The sequence below is a fragment of the Equus quagga genome, chromosome 2 (assembly GCF_021613505.1).
Source record: "Equus quagga isolate Etosha38 chromosome 2, UCLA_HA_Equagga_1.0, whole genome shotgun sequence".
In the NCBI taxonomy this organism is placed as follows: domain Eukaryota; kingdom Metazoa; phylum Chordata; class Mammalia; order Perissodactyla; family Equidae; genus Equus; species Equus quagga.
This window is the reverse complement of record NC_060268.1, coordinates 47,743,278-47,756,132: the sequence shown is the minus strand read 5'-3', so window position 1 is coordinate 47,756,132 and position 12,855 is coordinate 47,743,278. Positions and strand designations below refer to the sequence as shown.

The following is a 12,855-nucleotide window of genomic DNA, read 5'->3' as shown; positions in this document are numbered from 1 at the left end:
TCTCACAGAGGGCTCTGGCGCGTCTGAGCATTCTCAGACCTAACTTGGAGAGTCTAGAAGGTATCACCTGACTGTGTGCTGGGCTTTGGACGTCCTTGAGAACTCGGGTGACCTGCTTCCTCCACTTCAGCTGCTGATTCTCTGCCATTTGAGGAGGTTTATTATGTGGTTGTCACAACAGAGACTGGGGGCAAGCTTTGTTCACCTTTGCTCCCTAAGCAGCCGCTGAGGCTATCCCAGCCTCCATCTCCAGCAGACAAGTGGGGTTAGCATTACGGTCAGGGCAGGTGGTTGCCAGAGCCAGTCGGGGCTCTAGTTGACACTGGATGGAGCTCCCAGGTCAGGGAGGAAGAACCTCAAGATTCAAGATTATATGTTTTTGATTCTTTTTGATAGAATTTGTGCAGTGAATGAGAAGGTTTTTTTTCCCTTCCCAGATTCTGAAGGCTGGCAGAGAGTCCAAGTTTTTTCTTTTTCTTTTACTTTTTTCCTCTTTTTTCTTTTTTTTTTTTGCAGAAAATATTTCTTCCTCAGTCACAAAATAACTTTTATTACAGACTTACAGATTTTTTGGGGTGGGGCTTGTTTTTTGGGATTTTTTGCTGAGGAATACTCGCCCTGACCTGACATCTGTTGCCAGCCTTCCTCCTTTTTTGTATGTGAGCCACCACCACAGCATAGCCACTGACAGATGAGTGGTGTAGGTCTCTGCCCAGGAACCAAACCCAGGCCACTGAAGCAGAGTGTGCCAGACTTAACCACTAGGCAACCAGGGCAGACCCTTACAGATTTTTTTAATCTACTTAAGTTTGATAAATATATTTATTAAATTAAGTGATTGAAAAGTTATAATTCCACATTTCTATGTAAAATCTATATTGTAGTGTCAGCCTGGTTTTGAGAAAACCTGTTTAGGATTGGTGGTGATTTGCCCTTTTTTGTTTCAATTCAGGGTTTTAATGACCTATAATAAAATAGTTTGAATTTTCATTGAAGATTTAACGAGCTGAATTATCCCTTCATTACTCCATTAGTGATCATTTACATTACAAATAGTTTTCTAGTGTCATCTGTTCAACCATGTTTTATATTAATTAGAGGCAAACCTAAAAGCATTCTTTTCACAGTCTGTCTGTCCCTCTGAGGATGGCTTGCTGAGTGAGGCTCCGTTATGGGAGTGGAAGAGGGTGAGAGCAAGTGTTTCCAAAGTGACTGAAATATCACTAATTTGTGGGGGAAAATTTTCTGATTCATGGAATATTTTTGAAATGTTTTATTGCTCTCAAGTATATTGTTGCTTAAATTAAACTAACCATGCTTTAATGCTGGCAAATTGATAAATATCCTGAATAATATAATAACAATTGGTCAGCATATAAATTCTGTGCTTATCAATGATTGTCTTAAAATACAAGGTGAAACCATGAAATCAAGATGCTTTTGGGTGGCAGATTCCCAGAGTTTTTTCACTAAGTTGATTAAGATTTCCCTTGCAACCTTGATTGCAGTATTAATTTTCTTGGCAGTTTTTCATAGCTAATCAAAGATAGACTAAGCCCCCAAAGGTAGAGTCTAGTTAATGAGTTTGTCTGAGTTTTAGGAAAGCCCTTCGTAGGTCAGCTGCTTCTCCTGCTTCACTGACTACTAATTCAGGAGAATGGATTCAAACTTAAGCACAGGGAATGATGCGCTTGTTCAAAATCATTATAGTTTCTTAATCTCAATGTGCATTTCTTTAGGAAACACTTAAGCAGGATATTAAAGCAGCAGTGGACCTAGGCTTGGTGTTCTTGGAAACTCTACCTGCCTAACCCCCCCAACACCTACCCCCAACCCAAAGACAAAGACGGTTTTCTCCCTCAGCTAATGAACGTACTTCCCAGGCCTCCCCCATGCTGCCTTTCAGGGAAGGAAGGCACACGGCTTCTCACCAGCCCTTCTACCTTCAAACAAGATTGCCCAACACTGCTGTTGTTCACGCTTTCATTTTATTTGCCTGCCTCCCTCTTGCTGCTGCTGGCAGCAAAAAAGTGCAACAGCTTGTGAGCAGGTCTAAGGAGTAAACAGCAGCCTTATCTGTGGAATACGGACCAGCGCTCTGTTCACCTGCTAAATGATGGCACCGTCGCCATAGCCTGTTTCCTCTGAGCATGTGAAAATATATGTATATAGATAGTTAGAATCATCTATACTAGGAAGATCAGAGGGCAATGGCAGATGACAGATCAGAGCATTTTGAGCAGAGACAGTTTCATTGTATTTTAAAATATTTTTAAATTGATTTTGCTGAGAGGTAGCATTCCTCTCAAAGACACAAAAAAAACAAATGTCCATTGTGCCTATTTTTTCAGTATTTTGAGGAATTATATGCAGATGACCCTAAGAAGTATCAGTCATATCGGATTTCACTGTACAAACGGATGATTGTATGTAAACTCAGAGTGCTTTTCTGTCGCTACTTCTGGCCCTCTGTAACTGAAGAGCACACTCCTGCCCGCCCCTCCCCAGGAAGTCTCTTTGGTGAAACCTGTTTCTCCCCACAGCTGTGTTTAGCCCGTGGTGTCACCTCTCTCAGTGTCCTGCGTCTGTTGTCACGTTTGGTTTGTTATTAACGCTAGGCTTACAGTGTGATGGAAGCAAAATGTGATTTGAAAGATAAAGTGAAATCCAAGAAGCAGAACTGAACACATTGAGATGTCAGCAACTGTTCCCTTGGAATCACAGCTCCAGTATCTCAGTCAGCCCTGTCTAAGCTGGAGAATGAGTGAATATTTGTATTTGTAAACACTTCTTCCCCATAACCTGAATAACAACCACAGATATCACTGATTCGTTTCCATTCTAAGTTTCAAGGATGTTATCATCCAGTGTCTTCGTAATTATCGATCTTTTAACTATGCCTGTCATTGAGAGAACTCTTGACTAAATAGAGAGCCAGTCATCACAAACCTTTTTACCCCCTCCCCTTGGATGTGCTTCTTTTTTCTCTTTTTGCAGAAAGCATTTGGAATTACCTTCTTTTTTTCTCTATAAGCAAAATTATATCACTTGCGAGATTTTATGGGTGTGTTTTGCCGCCTGCCACCTGGTCCTAGGTCAGTAGACCGCTGTTTATCCTGTTCTCTGTGGTTATTTTTTCAAGTTATCTTTTAATTCCCCAAACTTCTTAACTTTGCTTAGGTTACAGAACTAATTTTAGCTTCTCCAAAGGGTGGGTGTCGTAGAGACAGCGCTTCACACACGTGGGTGTCGGTCAGAAACTCCTACCCAAGTTCAACCAGCCTTGAAACTTCCCTCAGAGCTTTTTGTGTGTTCATAAAAATTTATTTTGCCCATTCCCTTTTAAAAGAAAACCTTCCACTGGAATAGCATGCATTTTATGAGCATTTAATTGTTTTACCCACATGGAGCTTACTGGCAAAGGCTCCCCAATTAAGCCTGCTGTCCATCACGCTGTAATGGATTTTACCGCATTGTATATATTTAACATTTGGCTTTTATTGTAGCTGCGTTTCCCACGCCTGCCAGTTTTAGCCAGATGGTGGCTCCACCAACGAGCTTTTATGTAAAACTAACTGCTGTTTTTGTGATTTTGTGTCTGCTGTCCTTCTGTGCATTTTAGAAGGCCTATTTTGATCTTTCTGTTATATTTCTCATTTTGATCTTTAGGATTTGATGGAACAACTTGAAAAACAAGATAAGACTGTCCGGAAACTGAAAAAACAACTGAAAGTATTTGCCAAAAAAATTGGTGAACTAGAAGGTATTTAAACATGTTTTTACACCAATTGCTGAATCTTGATTTTGTATTGCTATACTAGTGGCCTAATAGGTTTGCATGCAAATATTAGGGATGATAACAAAAATGACTTTTAGAAACCTGGTCTCTGTGGAGTGGAAATTTCCACTGCAAGGTTGGGGAAAATGTTCTTTTCATGGTAGTAATAATTTACAAAGGGAGAGAATTCATTCAGCAAACATCTAATGACTGTCTTCTATATGTCAGGCACTGTGCTAGGCGGTATAGCATAGAGGTTAAGAGCATAGATTCTGGAGCCAAGTTTCTTGGGTTCAAATCTTGAGTCTTCTACTACTGGTCATCTGATACTGGGCAAGTTACTGAACCTCTCCATGCCTCAGTTTTTGTACCTGTTAAGTGGAAATGATAATGTTGTTTACCTGACATGGTTTGTAAGGATTAAGTGAGTTAATATGTGCAATGTATTTAGTATAGTTCCTGACACATAGTAGATGCAATACACAACTTAGTTATTATTATTGTTGTTGTTTTTATTATTAAGATGAGTAAGATAAAGTCTGTGTCCTCAAAGAACGTACCATGTAATGGAGAAAAAAAGAGGTAAATAAGAAAAAATGAATTATGAGTATAAAGAAATAAGATTTTTTAAAACATCTCGTGAGTTTTATATGGTGATGATGGGAAAACACCTTGAGAAATAACCAGATATCAGTTGTTGTGTACAAATGAATCTTGCCTTGTGGATTAGTGTCTTTGTTCCTTCAGTAAGTATTTATTTAGGTGCCAGGGATATAGCAGTGACCAGGGCTAAAGCCAGAATCTAGGCTTATTCCAACAATGCTCTCGTCGTTCAAGAGATTAGAGACCCTTTGTGGAATTGCCTTCAGACCTATGCAAGCTATTGTCATTTTGACCAAAAATGATACTGTGCAGTCTGATTACCCATCTATTCTCTCAGTGTCACTCTGCATAATTTTTACTTGGCTCAGAGGGTGAAGATTCCCCATCACTGGGAATGTTCAAAAGAATCTACCATGATTAACTCTGATGTGGTTTTCAGTCCTCCAACATGCCAGGCCCGTCATCACTGTTCCTTCTCTTTGGTCCTCCTGCTTCTCTTGCTCAGCTCCTGCTCATCCTTTGAGAAGAGTCATATGTCACATCCTCAAGAGCAGCCTTTCCCGATCACTCAGACAGATCTGATGGCTCTGCCCTCTATGTACTGCAATTTGCCTCACATCTTCTGTAGTTTTCCCTGTCATATTTTCAGCAGTTTTTCTGTTTGAATTACTGGCTTCCTCAATGGACTGTGAGCTTCCCAAGCATGGGCACCACCTGTTATTTCCCTTTGTTTTCACAGCACCTAGCGTAGTGTCTGACCTATCATAATCATCCCATAAATGTTTGTTGAATGAATAAATAAGTTTCAGAAATATTGAGAATAGCAACATGGATGCTTGCTTTGAAGACAGTAATATTCCCTTGGATGTGCAAATGCTAAAATATTTGTTTAGAAATCAGACAGATTACTTTGCAGTCATATTTATATATAATCCTTTAGCATTATGTGATTCATATATTACATTAAAATTTTGAGCCTCCAAATCACACACACATGGGCTATAATGTCTGTTGGCAGAACTTAAAAAATCTTTATTCAGAGAACCTTTCTGCACTTAACTCTGCACTAATTATATCATGAGGTGATAATTAGACAGTAAAGTATTGGCTTGAAAGAAACTGATTTTAAGGGTATTAACTTGTGAGATTATTTTTTAAACCCATAATGGTTCCTTTGCCATACGTTAGTAAATTTTGATAAATAGAAAAGCCACTTACTATTTTAAGCTTTTACTCAGCATTCTTTGATATGTATACTTTTAATTGAAAAAGTAAATTAGAATCTTTCAAGATTTTAGCAATTTTAAGCCGTTATCAATCATAAATCAAGTTCATCCGTTAAACTATCCTGCCAGCTATGTTCTTAAACTTTTAAGTAGCATTTGAGAAGGCAATTCATAGATTAAACAAAAAAGGCATTTTAATATTCTTAAGAAAAGTTATGTCTAAAGAATAAAATGAAATCGATTTATGTGACTTGGGTACTTGCTGAGTACAGTGTCCCCACCCCTTCCCAAAATTAGAGAATAAAGGGGACAAGCTCCTCCAACATTGTTCTCTTCCTGTCCCTTTATCCCCGCATTATACAGAAAATACTGGCAACCTTGTGAAACAAAGTACCTTATAATATCTAAAAGTTTTTTTTATATTTTTCTTTATTATGCTTAAATTCTTCTATCTTAAAATAGCAAGACTTGCCTCCTCCTATGGCCTGCACTTAATTAAGGAGACTCATTTAAAAGCCAATGAAGACTTTTCTTTTTAACTGCCACATATATAATTTTTAGCAGAAATTATGTAGTTAAATGGAGAGTGTTTCAAAATTTGATCTGCTTTGTGCTATATTTTAATCTAGGAGTGGGTGTTCCATCTCAATTTTCATTCTCAGGGAATTTAGACCTAAAAGAATTCTAGAAATCAGTTAATTATTTCATTGGAGAAAAAAGCTGAAGCTCAGAAACCATAAGTGGCTTCAAAGGTCTCAGCCAGTTTGTGACCAAACTAGGACTAGAACCCAAGCCTTCTGAGGACTTCACTCCTTTGTCTCATGTTTTCCAACAGAATCTCTCTACTTACAGGAATTTATTTGACTGTCTTGATTAAGCCTGAGATCAAGAACTTCCTGGTACTAAATTGATGAAAAATAAATTTTTTAAAAAACTTCCTTTCCCTTTCCAGGACAAAAGTTTCAGAAATATTTTTCCCTCAAGTACAAAGAATCTAGAAAATGGAAATAGAGCTTGCTTCAGATCTTTCTAGAAGGATGTCTGTATTATTAGATGGACCCTTGGACTGAATGACCCCCAGAGTGTCTTGAGTCTTTGAAAACTGGGGTGGTATCCGGGCTTACACAAGGCTTGACATTTTATTTTAGTTAGTAAATGATCTGCTGAATAAATCAAAATTATATTGAGCTGACAGCTATATTTTATCTGTGAGTTTTTGTAGACTCAAATCTCTGGGGAGAATTCAAAAGCAGAAAGAAAGATTTTAATGAAAGTATGGCACATTTTGTCTGACATTTTTGTTCAGAACCAAAAATATCTTGGTTAGAGATTTTGCAAAAGGAAAGTGAAGCTTTCTTTTAAAACATAAAACTCTTATTAAAAATATTCACCATATTTCATAAATTCTCAGGTGCACACTTTTTCACATTTTAGCATCTCTGAAATTAGGATGTGTCTTACAGCGCTGATGGGTTGTAGCTTAATTGGCAGTGATCATCCTTCACTATTATATGAAATAATGGTCTATCTCTCCATCAATGGCACCTTAGATATGATGAGATCCGTAGGTTTAAAACATTCTCTTTGGATTATATGGAGTCCAAATATGTACATTTATTGATAAACTTATGTGTTGAATCTATTTCCTCCCAGTTTACCCTCTTAGGATTGTTTCTGTGGCTTAAAGCGACTAGTAACATAGATGGCAGGGATTTTCTTATTTTGTATTTTATACGCAGCATGTACGTGAGCTGGGACGGCCACTGTGTGCTGATTTCGAGGTCCTCATGGTGTTGTATTTAAACTGACTCCAGAAATAATTTACGTAAGACTCAAGAGTCTGAATCTCCTATTTCTTGTATAGAGGCGTACCTTTTGTGTCTGCATCGTGCAGATGAAACACTAGCAGCCTCAACCCTGATCTGTCCATTCACAATGTGATCACTCGTTAGGTATCATAGTGTTGGTGGACGGTGGTGAGTTTCAGCGCTGATAGTCCCGGGGTGTGATGCTGCAGCGGGAGGCGGATGGGCTGTCACCAGGCTCTCTGCCACATAAGCAAGGGCACTGGCAGGTATAGGTGTTCTCTGTGATAACCTTGTCCTGTGGAACTGGCTTCCCAGAACTAACACAGGAAATTGCCCAGAGTGACAGGAGAAGCACTACTGATACCTTGTGGAGTCGGCAACAGTAAACTTTCTAATGCATCTGATCTGCATTTTGTTTGTTTGAGTACAATCTCTGAAGGCAAACTTAATCCATGCCTACATAGATTTCTTACCTGCCCCTCTTCCTGTAGATAAAAGAATTAAAAACCTGCTTACTAGCATATATCTCCACAAATACCATCATAATCGTGTGTTCCCTTCCCTTCCCTTGCATTTCCCATTCAATTTTCAATTTTGAGGTGAAATTAGAAACTTTTTTTCACCCTTAGCATAACTTTTCTCTAGCAGCTTCCATTGACAGTCGTAACCGTTTTTGACATCTGAAAGGGTTGTTAACCAGTGGTTGTGCTTCAACGCTTGCATCTTCATGGTAGGACTTTGGGCACTTTACTAAAAACAAAGAAACAAAAGACAGTAATATTTAGGAAATCATATTAAATAAAGGCTGTTTTATCTGCCCTTGATTTCTTTGGGGCTGAGGGCTGGCAGGGGAAAGTTAGGTCTTTGCCTTATGTGAAGCCTTTGTGAAAAATAAACATTTCACATTGACTGGTGTGAAGAAATCCTCTTCTACCAGCTATCTTGATGTGGTTTAAACTGATTGCAAGGATACATGTAAAAGAAATTGTTCTTTTTCTTTAATGACTAGATTCATAGAACTAAAGGTGAGGGATAATCTTTTGTACTCTTGCTGCCTCTTTGGAGAATATTGTTTTTTCCTTCTGAGAATTAAGGCCTAAATATCTTTAACCGTTTATGATTGGTTCTAATTAGTTAACTAAGAGGTTAAATCACTTACTTTGGGGACGTTTAGTCTTAATACAAAGTAAACCTTATTACAAAAAAATGCTTTTGTATCAAGTAAAGTTCTTTTATGTTGACAGTAGCCAAGCACCATATAATTTTGCCATCTTTCCACCCAATTTTAGCAAAAAAAATTTAAGAAAGGACAATTAAGTGGCAAATACAGCAAGTTTCTGTTGTTGTAGAGTTCATTTAAAATTAGAGGAACATGGAACCCTCTCATCTTTTCTATCTGGAAAACATGTTTCCTTTTTTTGTTTCTTGTGAAGTGGGCCAGATGGAGAACATCTCCCCAGGACAGATCATTGATGAACCCATCCGTCCAGTCAACATTCCCAGGAAAGAAAAGGATTTCCAAGGAATGCTGGAATACAAGAAGGAGGATGAGCAGAAACTTGTTAAGAACCTGATTCTGGGTAAGTATTTTCTGCATAGGATTAAAGGTCTTTCTGGTACATATGTGAGTAGTGGGAGACTAGCACTAAGTTTTGAAATAGTCAACACCAACTTCTCTCGTCATCATTACCAACTGTGCATTACATGCTTTGGTAGCATCCTGATCACGTCACACATTATCAGTCAAACTGCAGGGACACTTGCCTAGGACCCACCCCTAGGGGGTCCCTTGACACCAGGCCTTCTCAGCTTGGGCTACACGTTAGAATAATGTGGGAAGCTTTTGAGAAGTATTGACGTATGGGCCCCTCTACAGACTAATTACATCAGAATCTCTAAAGGGAAGAGCCTGGATATGTCTAGAGGTGTTTTTTTCAATCTTTCAAGGGATTCTGAAGTGTAGCCATGTTGAACACCATAGCTCTAGGCCATTTAAGTTCCTGAATTTCTCTTTTTCCTTAATTCCCTAGAAAAGTGCATCACTAAATATATCAAGAACAATAGTTCAGTTATAGGGAAGAAACAAAAGAATTAAGGAAAAGATTCCAGCAATGGAAGGAGAGGAGCAGACAAAGGAAATGGGAGTCAAAGCAGCATTTCAGAGCAGCATAAGGCCCCTAAGACTGGGTGTGAGCCCACTAGCTCTGCAGAAAGACCTTTTAGGGAGGTGGGAAATGATTAGGGAGTGCACACAGACCTTAAGTTGTGAACTGAAAAAGCTAGAATCCTCTCCTTTCAGCCTCTGCATAGCATTCCTCCTGCCAGGTGCCAGGGCGACAGCAATGTGATTGGCAGTTATACCTAATTTAATGTTCCCATGGTTCATGGCATTGAACTTAGTACTATATATAGGTGCAGAGGCGCTTAAGTTTCAACATGATTGTCAGTTAGCAAAACTGTGAAGGAGACACTGGTTATTAAGCATAGAGGTAGTAAAGATTCATCGATTCGGTAAATATTTAGTGAGCTCCTACCATGTGCTAAGCATTTCCTAGGTACTGAGTAATGAACAAAGTCAAGTCCCTATTCTCATAGAGCTTACATGAGGGGGGATAAAATAAATATGAAATGAGAAAGAAGGAGAAAGAGTCAAAGCAGGAGTACTAGTTTATACAAAGTTGATAGGAAAGGCTTCTTTGATAAGGTGATCTTCAGACAGAGACCAAAGGAAGGAAGCAAGTCGTGCTGATCTGAAGAAGGAACATTTCAGGCAGAAAACAGTAAATATATAGGCCCTGGGGTGGGAGCATACCTGGCATGTTCAACCGACAGCAAGGAGACCCAATTAACTGGAACACACTGAGCTGGGGAGGGGCAATGGGCAGATTACACAGACCATGGTGAGATTTCGGGTATTGTGAATGAAAGCGATGAGAAGCTACTTGGAAGCTTTTCTGAACAGAAGTGATGTGATCTGACCTACATTGTTTTATAGAACTACTCTGGCTGTGGTGTGACAGATGTCCTCCTGGGAGCAAGGCATGAATCCAGGAGACCAGTTTGGAAGCCCTCGCTATTCAGGAGAAGATGATGGTGGCCTAGACTAGGGTGGCTAGTAGAAAAGTAGTTGGATTCTGGCTATGTGTTGTATGTAGAACCAACAGGATTTATTGATGGAAAAGATGTGTGCTGTGAGAAAAAGAAAGGAAGATGACAACGTTTATAACCTGAGAAACTAGAAGACTGGAACTGCCACTTACTGAGATGGGCACAGCTCCTGGAAGAGCAGGTTCCACAGGGAATCGAGTTTGGTTTGGAATGGGCTCAGTTTGACATGCCTGAGCAGAGATAGCAAAAGGCAGTTGACGTGAGACTGGAATCCAAGGGAAAAGTCAGAGCAGGAGATATAAATTGAGGAGTTGTCATTGTATAGACAACCAGGATTCACATGTCCCCACCCTCAGGAATTTCTCCACTTAATGAGCTATTAAAATATGCTTTTTTATATGACTTATTTACTCTGAATGATTGAACTCTTACATGAGAGCTGTGCTTTTATATCTCACAAAGCATTCCTCATGAAGACTTTCAGAGTGCTATAAGATTATTTTTCCTCTTTTCTCTTTTCAGAACTGAAGCCGCGTGGTGTAGCAGTCAATTTAATTCCAGGGTTACCAGCATATATCCTCTTTATGTGTGTGCGACATGCTGACTACCTGAATGATGATCAGAAAGTAAGGTCATTGCTAACATCAACAATTAACAGCATCAAAAAAGTATTAAAGGTCAGTTCATGTCAACAAATTCTCCTAATGAATATTATTGATGAGAGAATCTGCACAGAGGTACTTTTCCTTCCTTAGACTTTAGCTTAGTTGCCAGTTATGAACACTTCCCAGTCTTAACCGACACCTTCCGTTGTAAGAAACAGTCTTTCTTGCCACATGTCTATATACCATCTTTCAAAACAGGGCTCGGGATGAACAGTAATCAAAATTAATTTGACATAATTGCATTTAATTGTGGAGTAAATTTAGTTTCTTCATAGACAGAAATAGTCTGCTTTGAGGTCTTACTTAGAACTAAATTGAAAATATGTCGTGCAGTCCATATATATAGGGAATATGATGCTGTAGTTAAAATAGGTATTACATAAGTTCAATAATACATGGCTCATTCATATAAAAAGATGTCTGATAAAAGATTAAAATTTTTCTTCCAACTTTTCTTCCCGTTATTCTCCAACTCCCCATAATTTTCCTTGTTACCTGAAATGCCTGGTTCCGTATAAGAAGCAACACACAGATACTAATCAGAGAGGGAAGATTTGCAAGAGACAGCAAAATTATATAATAGAGCAGAAAGCCCTACATAACACGGTAATTACTGAGTCACGTTGCATAATCCTCCTCTTGACTCTCGAGAAGAACAATGAACCTTATTCTTAGTTTTAACTCAGCTGTTTCTGTGAGGAGCTAAGAGAATGTGCTCCAGGTACTTTGCTTTCTGATTATCTAACTTAATGAGAACTCTTTTTTTTGAATCAAAATATTCTCTCATTTGGTTTGATTTGATTTGTTGAAGTATAATTGACATGTGACATTACATTAGGTTCAAGTGTAGTTGAGAACTTTTAGGATGGAGATAAGTGAATAGTTAACGTGCCCAGTGGACTCTCTCAAGTCTAAAATGTCTTTCATGAACTATGTTTTGTAACTGTGGTAAAATATACTAACATAAAATTTACCATTTAACCATTTTTTAGTGCACAGTTCTGTGGCATTAAGTACATTCACATTGTTGTGCAACCATCACTACCATCCATCTCCAGAACTTTTTCATCGTCCCCAACTGAAACTCTGTACCCATTAAACACACCCTCCCCCCAACCCCTGGTAGTGAATTTCTGACAAATGCTGGTTCTCAGTCCATGTTGTGCAGATAGATATTCTGTGTAATTACATTCTGCAGTGCTTACTAAAGCATGGAGTTTCTGAAGATTTAACATTTAAAAGTTGATGAATGTAACTCATTTGATTTTGGGTGTATTGATACTATATTGCACTTAGATAGACTGCAAGTTTTACTACCTCTTACGTCAGGTCCCACAAAGACAACAAAGCCAAATCACAAAGTTTTCTCCCTCTCATCTTAATTGCAAGAAGATGTTTATCTAATTTGACTAATTATTGTAGCAAATTGTATAAAGATTAAAAGAAGTGGGTACCTGGAACATAACACCTTTTTGATATCATTTAAAATTGACATGCATTTGTCTTACATCCCTGTTTTGAATTGAAATGTATTCATCTTGCATCCCCGTTTTGATTTAGCAGCTGGTTATTTGACATGTGGCCCGGTGCTGATGAAGAGCCAAGCAGCTTCCCTTGTCTCTACTGCTCTGCACAGGACTTGCTCCATGCCATTTCTGATCCACTGC

General features: G+C 38.7%; 1 protein-coding gene across 5 annotated transcripts in view; it reads left to right on the top strand.

Annotated features, from left to right (window-relative positions):
• Positions 1-12,855, top strand: part of MYO5A (myosin VA) — a 180,760-nt gene that overhangs the window by 159,347 nt on the left and 8,558 nt on the right. For 3 of the 5 annotated variants that reach the window (XM_046649630.1, XM_046649609.1, XM_046649623.1), the window contains 4 exons: positions 2,352-2,426; positions 3,670-3,763; positions 8,849-8,995; positions 11,046-11,200. In XM_046649630.1, the coding sequence (XP_046505586.1) occupies positions 2,352-2,426; positions 3,670-3,763; positions 8,849-8,995; positions 11,046-11,200 (471 nt within the window). The remainder of the gene's footprint in view (positions 1-2,351; positions 2,427-3,669; positions 3,764-8,848; positions 8,996-11,045; positions 11,201-12,855) is intronic. The other 2 variants (XM_046649615.1, XM_046649605.1) reach the window with 1 other exon arrangement.